Genomic DNA, 23,929 nt, shown 5'->3' with positions numbered 1-23,929 from the left:
CCCACCCCCCAACCCTGTTCCTCCACCAATCCCCTTTCTTTTTTCTTAACCATTTACACAGTTGCTTAAAACAAAAACTTGGATTTATACTTGAAATATCCTTCTCCTTCATCCCCCTGCATCCAAAACATATCTTAAATCTATCCACCACTCTCCTTTCATTGTTCAGGAGAAGCGATTATTATTTTTCCTCAACCAGGATAACCAGAATCAAACTATAATGTAAATCAGATTTGCCAGCACCTCTGCTCAAAACCCTTCTTTTGCTTCCCAGTACCCTTGGGTTAAAACCCAAACATTCTACCACGTCCCTCCACTCTGGCAATTGCCTGCTTCTTGAGTGGCACTTTCTGATGTCCTGTCTTGAGACTGTCTCTAGCCACGTTGGCCTTCTTTCCAACATTTTCCTATCTATGCCCAGGGAAGACACGGTGAGCTGCCTGCCAGTCCATTTTCTGCTTTCTTCTACACGAGCAGAATTGTGATTTCACTCAGGGGATTTCCCTCATCCACACTGTCACCTGCTGCACTTGGCCAACAACAATAGTCCCATTTTCTTTGCCAGTGGCTAATTTAGAAAAGACACCAGAGAGCTTGCTCTCACGTGCTCTCTGTCCACCATGTGAGGAAAAAGTGAGAAGGCGGACATCCGTTAGCCAGGAAGAGAGCCCTCACCAAAACCCAAGTTGGCCGGCACCTTGATCGTGGACTTCCAGCCTCCAGAACTGTAAGAAATAAATGTCTCCTGTTTAAACCACCTAACTCTATGGCATTTTGTTATAGCAGCCTGAGCTAAGACATCAGTGCTTAGTTTTAAACTGCTTATCCTAGTAATTCTAAGAAACATCTGTCAAGACGTACCTACTCATAGCTGTACCAAGACCCTACACACCAACGCCAAGACTTCAGAGAAATAATCATATATATTTAAACAAACCCAAAGGGAGTCTATAGACATTTGTGCAGACCACAGGAGTGGTGAAAGGTTCATAACAGGTGTGAGGCAACTTCAAAAAGTTTGCAGAAAAATAGAATTAAAAGATAATAAAAATCTTTCCATGAATTTTTTTGAAGTACCCTCATACAAAGGAACAAACAGTCAAAAAGCCAGAAAAGATTTCCCAGCCTCACAGAAGATTTTTCTAGACAACAGACACAAGCTTTTTGCAGGAAGGGCACTAACCTATCATTATTTTCTTAAGCCTTTCAGTCAAGCTGGGTGAGGCAGGACCTCTGATAAGAATTTTACTTGAGGATGTAAGGAGCCAGGGTGATATAACATAGGGCCCAGGTCCAGTATCTGCTTACTCAGGAATCACCCTAAAATGGTATGCAAAATTGAATGTGTGTGTGTGATTTCACTAGGGGAGAGGGTCCACAACTTCATTAGATTCTCAGAAGGGGCCTCTCCCACAAAAGGATGAAATAACTGCAGAAAATGGTCAACGTGCTTTGAAAGTGAAAGCACTATATATGTGCAACAGCTTAGTTTTAGAGCTCAGATGAATCTGCTCTTTTTACCTATATCCATAAAAGACAGCCTTATAGGCCAACTATATTATAATAGATAAAATTCTCCTGTGACAATGGCAAGAATCTATAGGAGCTGTCACCTAAATCCACACTAAACTATAAAAGCTGCCCAGTTGAATGAACACTGTAGAAAGACCACTTGCTTCCCAGATAATGAGACAAAGCCAGTACAGGGGGCATGTTTCTAGCATTCCTGGAGAAGGACAGAATGCCACATGCTGTCAGAACTTTCTCCAATCATAATCCCCTGCAGTCTTTCACTGTGTCTGCTAGAAAATGTTCCCTTCCTTGGGGATGTTGAGGAGGAGAAATTTATTTCCTAGCAATTACTGAAACTAGTTGGCTTAAACTCACCCTAAAAGTATGTTCCATAATAAGTATTTTGGAAGTATAACTGCAAAAAGAAATTGCAATTTAAAAATAACAATATAGTGGACTTAAGCAATACAAAACACAACAATAAGAAATAAAATCAATGATACTGAAATAACTGCAAGAAGCCTATGGCATAGGACTGCATTTCCTGGTTTACGGAGATAAGTCATCTGAGAAGAAATGAGAAATCCAAAGGCTAAATTTTTATTTTCATTACATTTTTTTCTAATTGTGATTTCTTTTGGAGATGTCCTAATATTTTCACAGTGTTTTGTATTCTTCCAAAAGCCAAGGTGGCACATGAAAAGATTCTCCATGTCATTAGCTATTAGGGAAATGCAAATCAAAACCACAACGAGATACTACTTTCACACCCACTGGGATGGCTGTTCTCCAAAAATGGAAAATAACAAGTGCTGGCAGGAAGGGGACTGGCCTATCATTCATTTCCTTAAGCCCTTCACTCAAGTTGGGCAAGCAGGACCTCTGACAGCTGTGCAAAGACCCTACCCATGACAAGGTTTCGGAGTGGATGTGGAGAAATTGAAACCTTTGTGCATTGCTGCTGTAGAAAATTGTATGGTGGTTCCTCAAAAGTTAAACACTGAATTACCATATGATCCAGCAATTCCACTTCTAGATATATACCCCAAAGAGTTGAAAGCAGGGATTTGAACAGATACGTGTACACTACTGTTCATAGAAGCATTATTCACAAAAGCAGCCAAAAGGTGGAAACAGCCCAAGTGTCCATAGACAGATGAGTGGCTAAACAAAGTGTGCTCCATACATACAGTGGAATATTAGTCAGCCTTAAAAAGGAAGTAAATTCTGACACATGCTACAGCATGGATGTACCTTGAATACATTACACTAAGTGAAATACTCAGAAGGAGAAATCCTGAATAATTCCACTTATATGAAGTTCCTAGAGTAGTCAAATTCATGGAGACAGAAAGAATGAAGGTTGCCAGGGGCTGGAGGAGGAAGGTATAGGGAGTTATTGTTTAACAGGTAAAGAGTTTGGAATGATGAAAAACTTCTGGAAATGGATAATGATGATGGACATACAACATTGTGAATGTGCTTTATGCCACTGAATTGTACCTTAAAGGAGGCTGAAATGGTTAATTTTGTGTTATATATATTTTGCCACATTAAAAAGAATAAAGGAGGGAAAGGAAACCAGGGTGGCAAGCAATACTTACAAGATGTAGGCAATCACCCCGATGGACCAGCAGTCGACAGCTTTGCTGTAAGGTTTCTGGGCAAGGACTTCAGGAGCTGTGAATGATAAGTAGAGATGCAGCTTGATGATTTAAATGCCTGAGACTGAAGACAATTTTTAGGGATTTTTTTCTTTTTCTGCCTGCTCTTCGGGTAGGACTTTCTATAAGTCTAAAAATTGACTAGAGAGATATGACCCATTTCATTTTTTGGCTTTTCTAACTAGAAAAAAATGAAGTTATTTGTGTGTATTTGCATGCGTGTGTTTAACTAGAGACTATCAATCAAATTCAATCAACAAACACTTAACAGGTGGCTATTTTATGGCAGTGCTGCGCTAACCACTATAGCTCAGACCAGACTGACACTCAGTTTGCGGTCTGGAGTATGTGACTTCACCTCAAATCAACTCTAGGCAGTATTTCTGGCCCTGCTGTAGGACTTTGCTGGGTGCTGTGGGGACAGGAAGGTGAAGTGGCCTCTCTCTGCCTTCATGGAGCTGGCACTGCGGTAGAGCTCAGACCTACAATGCGGTCTTTAGGAATCCTGCTTCAGGCCTGTTCTTAGTTCATTCTCTAAGGTTTGGGATGGTGATCTGCGAGCACTTTCATTTCATTTTCTCATCTGTGAAACAGGAAAAATGCTACTTAATCTCACTTTCTTGGTCCTAAAACAATATTCACTAAGAGTCATCCATTCTGGGGTCTGGGGCTCATTTTGTACTATTCCCACACTCCTTGTTCCTAGCCCCATGGCTACGACCTACAGTCAGATACCCACCAGTGTCTGGTGACCAGCAGTGTCTGGCATAGCTGGCACTCAATACATACTTGTGCAAAGAGTAAATAAATACAAGAAGAGACAGTGAATCTTATTCATAAATGAAATCTCCTTCCCCCCCAAACACATCTGATTGAAATGTTTTTAGAGGAGATTTTCCAGAAAAGTTAAAAGAACACAAAAAATAAAAATGGCTGTAGCAATAAGGCACACGTTATATGCTGAACTGTGTGTTCTATGGGGTTTGGATGCACAAACTCAATTACCCTAACAAGCCTCGTGGGGAAGCCCTATTATCATGATCATCGTTATTCCCAAATTACAGGTGAGGACACAGAGGTACTGAGAGGTTAGGCAACTTGGCCATAGTGATCCAGCTGGAAAGTGGCCTAATCTGTATTAAGTGCCTGCTGTCAGCTGGGTCTTGTGCTAGTCATTTGTGAGCATTTCTACCATAATCTTTTCAACATCTCTTATAATGATCACAATCTGCACCTGATAGAAAGGAAAATGATAAGGAACCTGATAAGGAAAATGAGCCTCAGAGAAGTTAAGTAACTTGTCCAGCATCACATAGCTAGATACGGAAGAGCTGGGATTTGAAACCAGGTTAATCTGATCCTTGTCCTGGCTCTATCCACTAAAATATACTGTTTGTTAACATGAGAGCTTCTTTGGTCTCTAAGAAAAGTCCTTTTGCAGAAAACTAACAGGGAGATCCTCTCTTTTATTCTGTTAAAGATAAATATCTCCCTGAGCAGGAAAGGAAACATATACAAACTATTGTTGAATGTCTCTGCTTATAGGAAGTGAGAAATACAATCCACAGATAATCCCCAAATCTAATTTTAGGTTTCAGTCCCCAATTCCTTCAAACTCCCTATTAGCCTTTCTCTTTAAATGAGAGCACAATAAATAAATGACCACGTCTTTTCTTTGATGTCTGCCCTCAATGCAGTGGCAAAAGGGGAGACGGTCTGTAACAAGAGGTACTAATAGGAGAGTGGCCCCTGGGGAGCTGGGGCCTGGCTGCACCGATGCTACCTTCCCGCACAACTGCTAAGAGCATATTTTGCAGACTCTTCTATTATGGGAACTGACAAAAGGGAGGCCAGTTATGACAGTAAATGTCTTTTGATTTAGGAGGTAAGTCTTCCCCAGGCTGGCACTCTGATCTGCATGGCACACGGGCACAGATGATGCAAGAAGTGACTGCATCTGCAGAGAACTTCCAGGGCCACCCTCGTGGCCCGATGGAAAGTTCCTGAGAGGCAGAGAAGGTGCAGAGGGCACCATCTGACCAGCTTCACCTCCCACAGCACTGACAGCAGATGTCAGGAAGGCAGAGCCAAGCTGCTGAGTGGGGGCGGAGGCCCTGAGTTCTGTGTCACAGTGATCTACAGGGCTCCTTAGTGAGATGGCCAGCCAGCCTGGCCCAGCCACTCCACAGAACCAGAGGAGAATAACAGAACCGACGCACAGGAAAGGAGCAGGAATAAGAGGCCATGCACGGCCACTGCACAGAGGCGCTGATACTCCTGCTCTCCTGAGCTCTCCATCCTCCTGGTTCTCCAGCATCGTGGATAGGGGGAAGGAGAACTCTTTAGAAAAACACATCTCCCTCCCCCTCTCCATCATCTGTCAGAAAGAGAAGTGTGCCAGCCACCATCGTTGTTCAGAAAACGAGAAAACAGAGAACCTGGTTTCCTTCAAGAAATCCATACACCGAGGGGCAACTGCCCATCATACATTTCATCCTCAATCTGGCAAATCCACCAGCACACTGGGCAGCTGTGCAAAGCGCTGCAGAGACTTGAAAAGCAAGTGGCTGTTTTTTATGCAACTTGGAGCTTGGGTGTTACTTCAGACATTTAGATTCTTGCAGCCACAGACTAACTACACTTCAAAGCATTTTTAAATATGAGATTCCTCTTATTTAAGATTCCTCTTAAGGCAACGTTTATAACATCAAGTATATGGTTAAAACAAAGATTTCTGGTTTGGATCAGTAACATGGATATTAGGGGAAAAGTTCTAAATGATTAACAAGTAAATATCAGCATAACAATATTGGGGATGGAAATTTATGTATTTGTGCCAAACATTTCTTGTTCTTTTTGGTGTTATGTCTTATTCAGGTTATATCTGCTGAGGTTCTTAATTGCACTTGGAAATAAATGCACAGCATGAAGACAGAGGTGTAATGTAATGATAAAAAAGACAAAGCAAATTGATTTGAAAGTAATATCCCCACCAACATCAAATATTTTTAAAATGGTATAATGGCACATGTACCAATAGCCTAAATTATAATTTCACCTGCAACGTGATGGCTGGAACCAAGGGTCCTCTGCAACATTGGCCCCTTTGGAAGAAGCCTTCCTGGATCACTTCAAATAGTTACTTTTAATCTCACAGAAATTCTTAAAAAAAAGTCCTCTGGCAATGTTCAAAACACTCCTGACAATGTAATATGGGGACCAAATCATGATAAACCTGGAGTTCGGGGGGTCATTTTCTCTCCCGCTCTCCCCTCTGCTGTGCAGTTGGCTCCACTGTAATTCACCTGGCCTTGAGGCCTCCTGCTCCTACTATATTGATTCTTTTCAGCTGTGGGGTAGCAAGCAGCCCTGGGGGAAGCCACTTCTCACTCTGAGAACCAGCCAGACTCCTTAGTATTATGATATTGGTCTTCTAACACTTGACAAGAACTCTGCCTTAATTCTAAGAAAAATCACAGCCTCCAATTTACAAACTTTCAGAAGACAAAGGAGTTTCTGGGCCAAGGAGGAGACGAGCACTGTTCACCGGGAGCATGGAAAGTGACTGGGGCTCTGAGACAATCCACCACACTTCCATCTCCCCACCAATACTGCCCAGCAATGCCAAAGAGCTTCTGGATCAAAGAAATAATATTCCCTTCTAATTGTAAGCAGCAGAATTCACGTGTGGTGTGAGAACTGGGCACCCACCACCTACCCACCACCCCCACGCCTTCTAAAAGAGGGAGGCTTTGAATCAAAATAACTTAATTGGATCAGTTGACAAAGAGCAGTCATTAAAAAGGTTCCTGGCTTTCTGAAGCCATTAGCCCCCAGGCAAAGTGGGACAGAAGGAAAATCTTGTCATAGCCAAGACAGAAGGAAACTCAACTCAAGTGACAAGGCCAAGTCCCTGGAGGCTGTCAGTGGCTGAAGAGAGACCCACTGCCCTGGAGGGGTTGACAGGGACGCAGAATATGCAAGACATATATAGCAGGTCCAACCTTCTGACTATCCCTTAGGCTTCGCCAAAGCCAGCCTTTTAGAGGTGGAGAGAGTGAGGTTGGAGTGGGGGCAGCTGTAGCCAGGTGACATGTGTTGGGCATGACCGTTGGGGTCTCAGGTTTACTCACCAAAATCCTATAACTCACTAGCCTCCTGTGACACCCACTGTACCTCACAGTCCTGTTATGTCTGTGTGAGTCACACCGCCAAATACCAGACTTCATGCTGCTGGAGAACAGGGACAAGGCTCTGGTCTTTGTATGTTCAGGGCTGAACACGTTCCAGGCTCGGTCAACACATGGTTATTCAACCGAACCCAACCCAATCACCGCACAGACCATTATTTCTATGGGAAAGTGTTTTCCAAATCCCATAAAAATAAACTTAAATAATTGTTGAATAGGTACAGAAGAAAAAAAAAGAAGAGAGAGAGAGAAACAAATGAATTTTGTAACACCAACAATCTTCAATTGGGAAGTACCTGTTTTAGGTAAAAGAAAGATCAATTGTCAAATACCTTTCTATGAGCAAATAAATTATTTCTGACAGGAATCTGGGTGATAAAACAGGCAGAATTTGCCCTAATTCTCAGCGTGTGAATGTGTCAGTTGCTTACGCTACACTCCTTTCAACACCTTTTCTCAAAGGGATTTCAGAATTACTCAGTTTAGGTCAGAAGAAATATTCTGTTACATGATCTCTCAGAACCTCCCTCCTGGTCAGATCTTGGGTGCTATTAATTCAGATTTCTTTACAGTTCCTGATAGAAACAGTATTTCATTGGCTTAATTAGTTTACACTAGCAAATAAAAGTTAACCTCCATGTAAACCATGAAGCCTCAGAAGAGTGTCCCAAAAGCAATTAGAGATCTCTGAGGACACATGTGGTCTTCTTCAGAGCCCCAGGCTTAACTCATACTCTATAAAACAGTAGATTTAGAATTTGAAATAATTAGATTTACAACTGTGAGACTCATGACCAACCCACTTATGGAAAATTCCATTTTGTGGGAGACGTCTTCTATAAACCTAGCTATTTTATATTGATTTAGAGCAAGTATTCCTGGTAAAGGGAAGAACTCCAGAGATTTCCAAAAAAACAGATTTCAAAAACCTTTCATCTTGTTTTTAAAACAATTCAATTGCTGACTTTCCTTACTGAAGAAGGGAGAAGAAAAAAGGCTTAACCCAGGGGAACTGGAAACTAAGAGAGCAGCTGTCTTGTGGGGTGGGGGACCGCAGCAATCAATCTTCGTGTTATTATAAAGGAAAAGAAGATTTTTTCCCTTTTCCTGAGCATTCACAGAGGTGCCAAAGAGAAGTTTCTGCTGGGAGGGGGTAGAAAACTGAGAAGACCTCGCCCCATTACTAAACTCTCGTTCAAGGTGATGTGCCCCCTCTGTGGGTGTCTGTCCTATCCATACCCTCAATACTTCAAAGATGACCACCTCCAGCAAATGAGGGACAGCGACAAAATCAGGAGGGAGGTGCCCTGGATGCCAGAAGATAAAAGCCAATGATCCAGAACCAGTGTGACCTGGAGAGTGTTTCTCCCTCAGCCGGTCACTTAATCAACAGTTGCTGAAGTGACTCTCGTGGACGGCGTCCCACTGTGGGCACAGGCTTCATGGGGTGAAGAAGACACACCTGGCTCCTGCCCCCAGGGGCTCCTCTTCTCCTGAGTGTTGAGTTTAGACACAGGCCACAGAAGTAAGCAGGCACCACGGCTGCTGTCCTCCTGAGAAAGAGGAGTGGCCAAGACAGACGAGATTAGGGCGCAACGGGAGAGGCGTTTTTAATCTTTGAGTTAAACTCACACTGAACAACACTCAGAAAATACTGAACTTACTGTAAAGAAAACTCTGTTACATTTCAGATCCAGGACTGAATGAGAGAACAGAATAATAGACTGGACTCTGTGCTGGTGTATCTTGGGGAATTCATTCTCTCTCCATGCCTCAGTTTCCTGTCTTGAAGGGAACCTGTGACTTTGTCCTAGATTTCTGCTTTCATATGGAAAATAATTTGAACTCGTGGAAGAGCTCATGTGACCCTTCATTTTAAGGAGCACCATTAGATGTTTGTGTCTAGGGCCAGTCTTCCTGTCCCCGAGGAACATCCATCAAGAGGTGAGAAGAAACATAGCTCCTTTGCTAGTGGATAAGCAGGGACAGTCACTAAATCAAACTGCAACAGAGTTTCAAAGAGTTAGTGACACTGCATGTCACAGAAGTGGTGAGAAGATTTCTTTTAAGCAGTGAGGAAGATGACATTTCTCCCAACCAGTGGCCTGTTCAGAGATGGTAAATAAAATTCTAAAGATCAAGGATAACAAAACTTGGCTTTTGTGTGGTTAGAACCTTGGACATACATTCCAGGGGTGAACTTGGCCTCAGTAAGAATGACAGCACAACAAGGAGGTAAAACTGAAACTGGATGTGCTTAGCTAGGCGGCTTGCCATCAGCAGCAGAGTTTCCAGCAGCAAAGCTATTAAAGAAAAACTCAGATAATGAGGGGTTACCGTGAGCAATCTTAATAAACAGTTGGTGCCTCACCTACGTTTGGAGTACTGCAGTCTGGATCGCTGGCAAATAAAAATACAGCAGAAATTCCTAGCCTGTGGCTTGTCTTTCACCCAACGTCTCAGAAGAGGAGTAGAAGGTTCTTGAGATAGCTCTTTCTGTTGGTATAGACTCCTTTGCCCTTTCTTACCCTTCACTTACACTGTAATTTACTGAAAACGTATTGCTGAAGAGCAGCTCACTCTGATTTTCCTAGTAGCCTCTCGGATTTTACCACAGGCACGAAAAGTCTCCATTAAAGTGCCCGTAGTGGTTTATAATTACCATTCAGATCTGAGCTGAGATTACTGTTCAAACACTACCTAAGCCAGAGTGTGGCTGGTGGGTGGAGGGGCAGAGCTGAGGGATGGGAGGGGAGCAGAAAATGGGAGGGCAGTTGGGGTTGTAAAATGTGGAAGAGACTTGGAATTCAGCAGGATGGAGGAAGCCCAATGTTCTGAGTAAGGCATTTCAGAGCAACGTGGCAACTAATAACCCTGCTGTGTGGTCCTGAGAGGTTATCCCAAGATTCAGCCTCCAACCCTGTCTGGTTTGTGACCACAATGGGATATCTGCTTTGTACTTAAGCCAATCTTTTCTTTAGAAATATTACAAGAAGTGACACTTCAAAATTAAGAAGATTGTTAATAGATATTCCAGTGTTTTGATTTTTAATCAATACAAAGAGGAAAAAAAAAAAAAAAACCCAAAAAACAGAAGGGAGTGCAGAAATGCTGTCCCTCTTCTCTACCACGACAAAATGGTGCTAGTTCAGAGACCGTGAGCTTTGTCCCAACATCAAGTATTTAGAGAAGGGGCACTAAAAATTCCAGAAGGATGAAAAGTGCTTTAAAAACACTGTGTTAAGAGTGATTTAGTGGGATGTACGTGTGGAGTGTGGGATCCTCAAATACAAGGGCTGGGGTTACTTTGCCCACGTTCTAATGAGCATTTCATCCCCTCTCCATGTTCACTTGTGTCAAGGCTCCCCACTTAGAGGGTCCTGTCCTTTCCAACAAATGGGGTCTGGTTGCAGCACATGGTGTGATAAAACATTGGTTGTGGCTGTCACTGCATAGTTGCTGAGAACGATGGAAAAAGAAAATTCTGGGCCATCCACCTACTCATCGGTGCCCTGTAAGACAATCTATTAGTTATGTAAAATCCTCTTTCAACACATGGTCTATGAGGCTGAGAACAGTGATGTAATGCTTACAGGCATGTGCTAAAATATGATATTTCCATGAGAGACAAATAAAAACCAAGCTCTGTGGAGGGAAACTACTATAATGAAGGGTGAAGATTGAAGGGTTGGGACAGAAGAGCTATGAGGACAGATGGAAGGAATTGAGCTGACATAGGCTGCTGGAGAGGACAGGAATGGTGATGTCTGTCCATTTCATCACGCAATTTCTTCTTGTCTGTTCTGAGTAAAGATGGGAATATGGCAGTCAGTATCTGACATGTGGATATTTACAGATTTAGAGGATAGCAAGTCACATATCTGTACGAACACATAATGTTAGAGCCAGAAAAAAATCTAAGGGGACATTTAGTCTAGCACATTTATTTTATGTATGAGAAACTGAGAGCTCAGAAGTTTAAGTGATGGGCATAGGTCTCCCTTATATCTAACCAGGCAGAGATATATGGGATATTTGCGTTCAAGTCCCCTGCTGTGACTGCCACCAGTTACAGGCTGGTGGCCTTGAGGATGGAGGTCCTCATCCCAACACTGTGCTGGCTGGAACCTCCGGTTTCCAAGAGCTCATCACAATCCCAACCCCCATATCAAGTTCTGAAAATGTGATGGTCTTGAGGTGATGCACATGCTAAATGCCATATGATCACTGCACACAGCATAAAGGTACCCAAATGTCATACTGTACTCCATAAATATATACAATTATCATGTGGCAACTAAGAAACAATCAATTAAAAGGAAAAAAAACTTTCAGAGACAGAAGTAGAATAGAGGTTACCAGAAATAGGGGTGGGGGTGAGGGGATAAAGAGAAGTCATTGCTTAGTGGATACAGATGATGAAAAGGTTTTGGAGATAGACAGAGGTAGCAGTTCCATAGCATTGTGAATGTAATTAATTCCACCCAATTGTATATTTAAAAATGCTTAAAATGGAAATTCTCATATATGTTTTATGACCAAAAAAAAAAAAAATGTGGTGATGCCAGAATTAAGAGCATTCCTCTAACTGGGTGAAAAAATATGCTGAACATGTTGACCAAATGTTCTCCATCTCCATTTAGAGAAGAAGAAGATGAAATGTGTTTAAACTATTTTAGGTGAGTTAAGCCAGAACTAGACCAAAGACGTCCGCCACAGCTGTGCAGGTGACACTGCACTAAGTTCCCGAAGGAAACCGGAACGACTCCTTCCCTGACAGCCTCAGTGACACATCAGTCACCATCTAGAGAACCAAGGTGCAGTTCTGCTCATAGACAGAACGATGCACCAGGAGTCAATGCTCCCTCCTATTTTTGAGTAACATCCAATAATACAACAGTGTGGTTGCTGCTGCGCGCTCCTAATCAAATACTGCGAAGGGAAGAATCATCACTCAACAAGGCTCAATGAAAAAAATTTCTCACTTTGCTCAAAAACATCACAAAGCAGGTAAAGCCTCCACCGCCCCAGCCTCTTCTCCCATTCTCAAGCCAAGTTTGGGATTCCCGGAATCAGTCTGCTAGGAAGACTGCAGCATGCTTGGGAGACACTTTGCCACTTGATTTATAGACAAAGGCTTGAAGTTCTTTTAAAATAGTTCAATTTTCTTTCTGAAACCAGAACTAAACCCACAGAATCTGAGTGATTGCATCAGTGTGCAAATGGGAACATTAAGGAAGAAAACAATAGGATCTTCTCTACCAAATAAGAGGATATTTGTCATCTCTAGTCTCTTAGTTATGTGATTGAAATGGATGCTTTCTGTCACTTACCATTGATATTCAGTGACTCAATAGAACCTATTTGGATATTTTAATTAATACAGAAGAGGGGGCCACATAAATCATTTTACTAACTTTCTTAGTTTGGACTTTTACCTCTTATTGGTGACACCAAGGGGAATATTATGCCTGGCTCAATTAAAATTCCAAATCCAGGTCAAGACCATACTGACAGCTGCCTTGTTACCCTAAGGAGCTAATTTCCACCAGGTGGGCCCATCATTTCTCTTAAACTATCACCATATACTTACTTACACCAGTCCTCTCTCCAAGCCAAATGAGTTGCTCATTCCTTCCAGATCCTGCGGGAAGCAGCCACGACACTGGACCTCTGCTCCCCTGCTTGGGTTGCATCCTTAACTCTCCTTATCTTTGCCTGAGTTCTGTCCTTCCTTCAAATCCTACTTCCTGCACGAATCTTCATCTGGTCATTCCAGCCCTTGATGATCCCTCTCTTGCCTGTTGCTTCTGAAATACGTTAGTAACCTCATATTTGAAACCTTATATTTGAACCTTATATGGATCCATATCGCCAACTTGCCAAAATCTACTGGGGAACCTCTTGGTGTTCGTGGAACCGAATGGCGTGGATGGGGAGATGCCTGCAATCCCTTATCAGTAAAATGACACTCTCTCCATGGGCCACAGCTCCTTATAAAGCAGGTGTAAAATCCAGGCAGCCACAAAGTGCTTAGATTCCTGTTGTCTTCTCCTAAGGCACTGCGTGTATTGGGATACTTGGGAAAAACAGCCCTTTTTTGATTGTTTCATCATTATCAGAGAGTTCATGTAAATTGAAGTAATAACTTGATGTTGGCAGAATTAACTATTCAGTTGAATAGTCACTTAGACAATAATAATAATAATAAAACAAGGGTTCGCAAATTGAAATCAACACTCCTACCTATAAGGAGTCAATACTAAAGCTATAAAGGTGTATATTGCCCTGGGGGAAAGGAAGCTTTTCCTCATTCTACATTCACCTATTTCTTTTAAAATCCAAAGAAAACGTGCCAGGCTGGGTGCACACAGCAACCCTCTGCTCCTGCTTGGGCTCATGGGACAGTGTGGCCCCCACAATCAGCAGTGGGAGAACAGCGCTCTCTCCCTTCTCCCTTACAGCTGCCAAATGGGGCTGGGTTCTACCCTGTTCAAACTGAAAACTGCCCAAGAGCCTCTCAGAGAGAAGCCACTGCTGGGGGAGGGGAGGGCACTGTGCCCAGCCCCACAGTTGACATCATGCCAGTGTACTCTCACCAAGATGTCACCTTCTTCCTGGCATTACTCTGACTGCAGGGCTCCCACAAACTTAATTAACAGTTCAATTAGTTCTGAATTCAAGGTCCTCAAAACCAGTGGCCGATACTCAGTCTCCATTTTACTAGACTTGGTAGCAGCAATTGACACATGACACTTTCTCTTCCTTGAAGGACCTTCCACATTGGCCCTCTAGGACACCACACCCTCCTGGTTCTCTGCCCACTTGTCTCAGTCTCCTCTTGCTGGTGCCCTCTCATCCCCCTGACCTCTGAACAATGATGTCCCCAGGACTCAGCCTGGGGACCTTCCTCTCTTTCATCGCCCTCTCTTGGTGATCTCATTCAGGTTCATGGCTTTAACCTACATCTGTAGGTTCACATCTTCCAAATAGAGCCTATCCTCATTATTCCAGGATTCTGTGTTTGTGAATTTGCCTACTGGCTAAAATCTATTTGTAACCCCCCAAAAAACTAATGTCCAGAAAATATAGGAACTCAAACAACTCAATAGTAAAAAACCCCAAATAACCCAATTAAAAAATGGACCAGAGAGCTGCATAGACATTTCTCAAAAGACATACAAATGGCCAACAGGTATATGAAAAAATGCTCACCATCACTAATCACCAGGGAAATGCAAGTCAAAACCATATTGACATATCTTCTCACCCCAGTTAGACTGGCTATTATCAAAAAGACAGAAAATAACAAATGTTGGTGAGGATGTGGAGAAAGGGGAACCCTTACACATTGTACGTAGGACTGTAAATGAGCACAGCCATTATGGAAAACAGTAAGGAGGTTTCTCAAAAAACTACGGACAGAACTACCATATGATGCAGCAATCCCACTGCTGGGTATGTACTCAAAGGAATGGAAATCATCGCGTTGAAGGGAAACCTGCACTCCCATGTTCACTGCAGCTCTATTTACAATAGACAAGAAATGGAATCAACCTAAACGTCCGTTGACAGATGATTGGATAAATAAAATGTGGTTCATTTTTCTTCACAGTGCTTGCCACCATCTAACACATGAATGAATCCACTTAGCTATTTGCTTATAGTCTGTCTCTCTCCCACTCAAATGTAAGTGCCATGCAGGTGGGAATTTTTATGTTTTTTCTTTCTATTGTTGCAACCTCAGTGCCTAGAACAGAAGGTAGGCACTATAAATAATTCTTGAAAGGATGAATAATGTAGCACTTACCGTGTATTATTAAATTTACGTTTGCCCTCTGCCTCTTGTAACACTGTGAACATTTTTAGGTCAGAAACTGTACCTTATTCGTGTTTGTATTCTAACACCAAATACTACACACAGCACATACTAGGAATTCAATAAGTTCATGCTGAATGAATGACAGGGGTAGAGAGAGAGAAAAAATTTCTGTTATTCATGAACCTCGAGTTTTTATTTAATTCAGCAAGCATCTGCACAAAGATAAATAAGACACAGTCCCTCCTGGAGGAAAACCCACAGTACAGTGGGGGAGAGACACAAATAAATATGAACCCTAATGCAATGTGATCAGAGCCATCACATCAAAAAAAGGGTCAGGAAAAGAACTAGGATGACAAAGGAGAGGATGGGGTGTTGGGAAAGCAATCAAAAGGAAGGATCATTTAAGCTGGGCTTTGACAGCTGAATAGAGTTTGCTATGCAGACTGTGGGAGAAGAAACAGCCCAAGCTCAGCTGATGACTGCCCAAGGATGTCCACACAGACGGGAGTTCTTCAAAGTGGCCTCTTCCCTGCTCTAAAGTTGTGTCCCCCTCCACAGGGCTTATTCCAGAGTCAGACTCTCCTAGGAGTCTTGGTGCTCAGTAAATACAAACAAACTGAACAGCTATATTCCTATAATCCTCCCCTTCCCGCATCCTCCTCTAAGAAAACTCAGTATCTGACAACAGAATTACCCAATAGTGGCCACTTGCCACCATTTGGGGTAGTGAGAGCAAGGGGCCCTTCTAAACACCATACCCGGAGTCATCCACACTGGACCCAGGAGCTAATGGAACCAGACCTCTCAGACAGCAGCCACTTAGAAACCCAGAGAAGCTGCCATTCCGTGGGCTCTGCCAAAACGCAGAGAAGCAAAACTCAATTTAGAAAGCACTAGAGCTTTCCAACAGCAGAGCCAAATATGAGAACAGGGCGATGCATATGTAAATATGGACTTCTTTGTCAGCTCATTTAAATCACAGCTCAAGAGCTGACTTCCTGAAGGGCAGTGCTGGTCAGGCTAAAGTACTGGCACATTCTTAGCCCAGAGAAGGTGGCCTTGGGGCCAGAGACTTGGCTGAAAAGAGCAAGGCTGTCTTGATAAGGAACGGGACACTGTGACCTAATAAACCTTTCCATTTCCTAATGTCTGTGGTTCATGGTGGTTGGTGGAATAGGCTCCCCCTGGCCTGGCCCCCCCCGAAAACAAGCTCCCATTCATAATTAGGTCTCATTCATGTTTATTTGCTGCCTGCCTGGTGGCTTGGACTGAACTGGAGAAATCTCACACCCACAGCACATACACTCGCATTTCTGCTGCCGTCCCCACCCCAGGCATTCCTGTACATCTCCACGTGTGCCTCACACTACAACCCAGATTCCAGTCCCCCAGACAGGGGCCAGATTCTTCCTATAGCCACCACTGCCCTACTGTGGACCAGAGGATGGCTGACCATGCCAGCATCCCTCTCAAGGCCTGTGCTGTCTCTCACAAACTTCCAAGCAGCCTCTCCTTCCCCATCTGGTGCATCCAGCCACATGGCCAGGACGTGAGCCCCACACGCGACAGCCCGACCACAGCTCCTCCTCCCACCACACTTCCACTACCGGTACCCCTCCTTCTCCCTCTCTGCTGCCTCTCTCCTTTTCCCTAACTCTATTCTCCATCCCCCTCAGCCAGCTCTTTGCTTCCCTTCTCTGAGGTACTTTGAAAACAAAACAGTTGTGACACCAGTTTGACTTGACACCGCTAATTCTGCAAGGACATGAAGTGCCTCTGAGATCACTTGGAGTTTCCCACAATGCTCTGGTGCCCCCATCACTGTTGTGCTTGAGGCCGGCTCTGCTCAGCCTGCTCAGGAAGCTTCTGTGGCTGCTTCCAAAGACACGCAGGAATGACGCTGCTCGTGTGATACAACCTCCTCTCTTTCAGGGTGGGCTTGCTTGCTGTTCTCATGAAGAAAGGCCATCATGGTTTGCATGACAAGAATTTGGTCTTCATCTCCATTGTGCAACCTCATTTTTTTCTTGTTCTCAGACATACCTCGCTGTACCACCTCCCTGCCTTTGGGCATTCCTCTCCCTGGAATGCTGTCCTCATGCAGGGCTGGCTTCTTCTCATCATTAAGGCCAGTGCCCAAGCCTCCTCCCTATCCCCTCAACCCAGTCCTAACTCCCCCTCGTCCCTTGTCATTCCATCACGTGCCCCCAGTTTTGCTTTCCTTGTAGCACTTATGACAGGAAATGACCCTGTTCATTTCTTGGTTTCTTTGTTTGCTGTCTGTGGCTCCAACTGAAATATAAGCTCTGTGAGGGTAGGTATGTGTTTGCCTTGTTTGCTGCCTGATATAGTTGGGCTATGTTGTCCCCCACAAAGCTCATGTTGGAATCTGATCTCCAATGTGGCAGTGTTGGGAGGTGCTTGGGTCATGGGGGTATGTATATCCCTCAGGGATAGATTAAAGTCCTCCCTAGGGGAAACGGGTAGAGTGAGTTCTTGCTCTGTTATTGCTGTGAAAACTGGTGGTTAAAGGAGCCTGGCATCTCCTCTCTGTCTCTTGCTTCCTCTAGCGATGTGATCTCCTTGCACCTGTCAGCTGCCTGCCATGAGGAGAAGCAGTCTGAGGCCCGTGCCATAACTGAGTCAAATAAACTTCTTTTCTTTATAAATTACCCAGTCTCAAGTATTCTGTTTTAGCAACACAAAAATGAGCTGATACACTGCCTTAACCCCAGTGCCTAGAACAGTGCTGGGTGCATGATAGGATCTTTCTATCATTTACAGAATGAATGAATCCATTGATGTAAATGAAGGCCTCAAAATATTCACAAATAGTCCCAAAGGCCTATCTCCAGGTCCCTAGAAGACGAATCTCAGTATCCAAATGTTCAGATCCATCAGTGGTCTTCTCTGCATTCTGCATGTTTAGTAACAAAAAGTCTGGGGTGACGATTTCAGGGAAAACTGTAATTCTTGGCACTGCCAGTACAGAGAACAAGGTTGGCTGATTCAAGAGAGTGACTTCATCAAGGTTTTAACCAGGTTCCTCGCATCAGTGTTCTATCTCTGACTGCTTCTGTCTCAACACCATGAATGTTTTCTTGTGTCTGCACCTTACTGTTATCTTGGTGTCCCACTGTGAATCATTAGAAAACAGATACATGCGAATTTTCTGGTATTAGATACTGGAAATTCATCCAAATTAAATCCCAGCCTCCAGCCAGGCCCACACCCAAATCAAACAGGATTTCTGCCCAAGTCTTAAATGGTTTGGGGGGAAAGCACTTCCCTGCTAATTCGGTCCAATGTCTCTCAATGTTTTTATTCTTCCCTCAAGAGAAATAAAGGCAGCTGTGATCATGGGCCAGGCTCAAATGCTTAAGGAGACTGATGGAGTTCACACGCAGGGACCCACACACGCGTGCACATGCACCTGCACATGCACTCACCCACCCACCCACCCACACACACACACACACACAGTCCTTACCAACATAGCCTGGGGTTCCGCAGGCTGTGGACATCACATCTCCTTTGCCCTCCATTTTTGACAATCCAAAGTCACTGATCATTATTTTAGACTCTTCATCTTGACTATAGTACAACAGGTTTTCGGGCTAGAAAGAAAATGAGATAAAAAATTTACACACTATGTTTGAGGCTGGGTTAATTGTGGAAGAGGCACCAAACCGCTAAGCGTATTCATGACTTAAGAATATCCTTGACCTTCAGACATCCTGGATGCATCTATTAAAGCAGCCTGTAAGAAGAGCAGCGTGGAGGGCCCTGCACAGTGTCTGGCACAGAGAGGTTTTCAACAAATGTTAGTCTCTTTCTGTATTAATATTTTGTCTACTTAAAAAAATTAACCATATATTGAAGTAATCTAGAAAGCTGATGGCTCTCAGATTTGTTGATTCAATTCTGGAGTTGGGAGAAGGAAGATTCCCAGGAGATAAAATTACTTTGGACAGTGCTCAGACACAGCAGAGGTTTTCTTATATTTCTCACAGTTTTCCTGTTCCTGTCTTCTCTACAGTTCTGCCACAAATGTGGCACATACGTGGCATCTATATAGGAACAGCTTGGGGTGACAGTCTTGGGGTTGAGGGGGGAGACAACAAAGCATCATTTGCACAGTGTTTTGTGTAAAACTGAGGATTCTCATTGTTCCTAGCAAGGAATGGGGTGGCGTCTATGGAGACTGGGGTGCTGAGGGCTCAGAGCTTGTCCACACACTGTTGGGGAGAATGTGAACACAGAAGAGGTGCCTGCGTTTGTTTCTGAAGAGTGGCTTCACACTTGACGATGCTGTCACTGGGGGAGAAAATGTCCAGGATGGACCCCTCTGCTGTTGTTCAGCAATGTCCACTGACCAGGATAATCCTGCGTGTTTACCAAGTGAAGAAGTATTCATGTCTCTCATTTACACTAAACCTTAAAGGAAACAAGTCATGAAGAATCTGCTGTGGAAACTCATCTTCCCATCTGGCTTTTCTCCCAAACCCGAAGAGGAAGCAGTAGTCTCTCTTGTCAGGGGTTTGTGGTGAATCTTTGGTTCCTCAGTATTGAATCTGAGGAACTGTTCTTATGTAGAGTGACCAGATTTGTTTAGAGAAGTGGTTCTGGGCCTTTCTGTACAGAAGAGTCACTTGTGAGGGTGTTAAATGTCTGCAGATACTGTCCTTCAGCAGATCCAAGATGGTGCCCAGCTATCTGGGTCTTTGAGTTCCACAGGAAGATTCTGATGTGTAACCACTGCTGTGAAGAAATTCTGAGAACTGACCAAGACTCTCTCGTTGCCCACACTTTAGTCAGGCTCCTCAGCACCCTCTTCTCGACAAGGCTTCAACCTTGGCCTTCCCTGTCTATCTGCCCCTGCCAGGCCTGCCTACCCCAGTCTTAGCAAGAATTCTGCTAGTGCAGTTTGGAGAAAATCTCCTTGCCCTTGTTATCTGATCCAGTTCTTTATCTCCTACCCGCTTCGTGACAGGATTCTTGCTGAAGGCAGGCCAGGGTGATCCAACATCTAGGATGGAAGATAAGGAATTTGATCTGATATCACGGGTGAGGGACTTTTGCTCCACTGACTCAGCAGAATTCTTGCTGAAACTGAACCTATAGGACCACGGACATGGCCACTGGACTAAAGACAGAGCCTAGTCAGAAAGAGATCTCAAAGGAGCCAGCCTCAAATTTGGTCAAAGAAGGGAGTCTCTGCCAGTGTCTAAGTCCTTGGCCTGCCTTTAGCAAGAATCCTGTTAGGCCAGTTAAGCAAGAATCCCCCTACCCCTGATGTCTCTTCTTAGTAACTTTCCATCCCCTGACCCCTCTGACCTTCTCTTTGGCTATAAATCCCCACTTATCTTTGTTATAATCATAGTGGAGCTCAGTCTCTCTTCCCTGTTGTAATAATTTTGAATAAAAGCTTCCTTATCATTTTAATGTGTCAAAATAATTTTGTTCTTTAACAGAGCCCAAAGAAAAAATAGTATCCTTCACCCAAAATAACACACAAAAAATGGCATTTAACAATTATAGTGACATTAATTCTGTGGACAAAGCATGAGATTAGAAGAAAATCAAATGTGTGTTGAAGAATACTTTGAATGAGTTTTGAAAGAAAGTAAAAGGCCAATCAACAGTTGAAGTAGGAATAATGCCTAGTTTTGTTGCTTCTGATTTTTCATCTTCCTTGTTCTAGGACTTTCTGCAGTTGCAGAGGTGAGAGAGGAGTGGAAGTAAGTGATCTCCTGCTGCTAAGCAAGGCTTAATCTAGGCAAGGGACTGCCAAAGGGCCAAAAGCTTCTCCCTACACATTCCTCCTACAGGAGACTCACCTAGGTGAATAGAGCTCTCTTTTGAAAAACAATCACCCCCAAGAAGGGTTAAATCAACAAGCCATTCATTCGCAGTTTAGATCAATACTTTTAATTGGCTCAAGATTTAGTAAAGACAGCAGGGCTTTTTCTGGGGGATGGGAGTTGGGGAGCAGGGAAGAAGGTGGGGAGAGGGCTCTGGGGATCATTTGGATGGGAGGCCCCCAGTCTCCAAGAGGAGAGATGGAGGCATGTGGGCCGCAGAGAGGGGATCTTGCCTATACTACATTACTATTCGGCCTGGGGTCCTGAGAAGCCTGGGGCTCATCTGAAAAATTATTTTTTGTATATTATGGCATCTTTGCAAGACAATTGGTGGCCAATACCTGAGTTGGAGTATCAACCACAACGCTTTAAAAATAATTCACATAACAAGCTTTAAAAAGAGTAGAATCTACACGCTCCTGGTAAAGTTAACAGTATACATAAGCACATTCCTAATCCGGTAATCCTCAACAGTGGTATATCCCTTGACCCCCAGTAGCAGAAAATGCTGAAATTCTGTTTTACGATTGATTCTTTAATTTAGATTTACCACAGTTGTAGGCTTTGTGTTTATGATATGAGTGACAGGTAAACCTGCTGGGGTGAAATTTCTGTTTTGACTTGTGCAGTAAACTCTGGGGGCTTGGCCCTGTAACTATTGTGGAGTGAAGCCACATTACAGCCTGGAGGCAATATTGGTGCTTTTTACTGTTTCTCAAGTTCGTATGTGTGATATCTACCCTTGGTACTAATATAAGTGTGTCGATATTTACCCTTTGATACTATATGCATGATACCTACCCTTCGGTATCTCCATAGCCCTGGGGAGAGGGATATAATGCTAAGGTTCCCACATGAGGCACAGATCCCTCTATGCTAACGGGTGAAGGGTCAATATGCCAAAATCTCATAAGGAGAAGAAAGGAACCTACAGGACACTGGGAGAAAGCTGCCACTGTAGCTCATGTACCATCTTCCTGTTGACCTTCTGTTTCCTTCTCTCTCCTCTCACGTAGTCTGCCTACTACTCCCTTTCTTTCATATGGTGTGTTGTGCAGAAATGGCGCTGGAATTGGGAGAAGGCTTTGAAGAACTTGTACTGGGAGAAGTGTTTTCATGGTTTACATGTCTTGAACAAAATTACCTCTTCAATGTATTTGAAGCAATATACAACCTACCTTCCTGTGGCCCTTTGGTTGCATAATAGTTACAAAGTCTCCCAAATAAGGACCAGCCACACTGATCTCTTTCTTCTTCCAAGCTACCTCTGGGTCCCAAATACCCTGACAACTAAAAGTGCACAAACATTCCACCCATCTCTACAGAGCAGACTTATCCCTCCACTGGAACCTCCTGGACAGGTGCATTATGGGTTGGAGAGGGAACTGGAGGACGTTGCTAAGCGACAGCCTCACCTTGAGGTCCCTGTGGACGATGCCCATCCTGTGGAGATAGTACACAGCATCCAAGACCTGGCGGATAAGAGTGCTGGCATCTTTTTCTGTGTAAAATCCCTTCTCCACTATCCGATCAAACAGCTCTCCACCAGATACACTGTTTAAAAAAAGAACAAATTAGAAGTTTGAGATGACCTGCTGAATTGTGCAGGGAAAACCATCAAGTGCTCTCAATGTGAAAAAAGACCCAAACTTTATTTAAAAAATGAATCCATTTTCAGATTTAGATTTTGTCCCACCTATTCCACAGATGCTATAGCCAGGAAGTGCTTCTATGTCATGGCAGAACAAATATCTGGTGAAAATATTTCATTTTAATTTGCTTTAAATCTTTGGACCTCAGTCTTTTTATTTTTAAAACCAGAGGATTAATCTAGTCAACCATTTTCAACAGTGGGTAGAAGCATGCCCTCCAAGGAATCAGAACTTCAAAGCCACTTGTGATTTACAAAAAATGAAAAAGTGACACTGTATTACATTGTTTTGTTTTGGTTTCGGTGACAGCATTTCATTTTAATTTGCTTCAAATTCCAGATTTCATTTAACATTTTTTTTTGTATTTATCAAAATGGGGACTAGGTTGGCAAAGGTCAAGAAACTCCAGAAGGACAATCTCCACAGCTCCTTTTAGCTCTGATAGTTTACACAGCTCTGAGTCTAACAAAGTAATGAAACTGTACAATCTAGAAAAAAAAAAATAACTCAGCTGACAACTTAACCTTCAAATTTTTAGAGTATATGCTTCTCTAAGAAAAACAGTGCTCTTTCAAATAACCAAGCCATCTTGGAAATAAACTTCAAGGGATATACTAACATTAAAAAAGGAACAAATTTTTCAAAAACATGAAACCAATTTATTTGAAATCTTAAAATCATAAAACAGTCTTAAAAACAACTTTGACAGCTTTAATAGAGAGTAAAAGATATGTCCTGGCAGTAACATATACACACATACACAAAAACACAAAGATATAACTCATCTTCTGCAAGTCATGGCAATTAATGTGCATATATAACTGATCTACTGAAAACTTTAAAAAAACTAATAAAGAAAATAACAATTGCAGCTATAAAAGGCCTATGTGTTAGTTTCTTCCATTACCTATAGTCATTTTAAGCAATACTGTGCCTGGATAATATTTCATTTCCAAAGCAAACTGACAATCTAGATAAGAAAGGAAAGGTACTCAGGAGAAATAAAATGCAATTCAACAAGTGCAAAGAAATGGAAACAACAGAGAAGAAACTACATTTTGACGACCATGTTGTCTAAATGATCCAGTCTTAGGTAAACCAAGAATTCAAGACATCCTCTCTGACACCAAGTTCTCTCCATTCCTCATTTTTATAGAACATTCCCCCAAAGGGTTTCAATATCTGAAACTTTGCAAAGCTGAAGGATGTACTACTATAGGAG

At 43.0% G+C, this 23,929-nt stretch overlaps 1 protein-coding gene across 2 annotated transcripts in view; it reads right to left on the bottom strand.

Annotated features, from left to right (window-relative positions):
- Positions 1–23,929, bottom strand: part of CAMK1D (calcium/calmodulin dependent protein kinase ID) — a 376,156-nt gene that overhangs the window by 26,727 nt on the left and 325,500 nt on the right. For both annotated transcript variants that reach the window (XM_063100454.1, XM_063100455.1), the window contains exons 4-6: positions 22,471–22,609; positions 18,682–18,808; positions 3,117–3,192 (exon numbers count right to left, since the gene is read on the bottom strand). In XM_063100454.1, coding sequence (XP_062956524.1) covers positions 3,117–3,192; positions 18,682–18,808; positions 22,471–22,609 — 342 coding nt within the window. The remainder of the gene's footprint in view (positions 1–3,116; positions 3,193–18,681; positions 18,809–22,470; positions 22,610–23,929) is intronic.

Source organism: Cynocephalus volans, chromosome 6, assembly GCF_027409185.1.
Source record: "Cynocephalus volans isolate mCynVol1 chromosome 6, mCynVol1.pri, whole genome shotgun sequence".
Classification (NCBI taxonomy): domain Eukaryota; kingdom Metazoa; phylum Chordata; class Mammalia; order Dermoptera; family Cynocephalidae; genus Cynocephalus; species Cynocephalus volans.
Note: the sequence above shows the minus strand (reverse complement) of the source record. Positions and strands in the feature narration are given on the sequence as shown.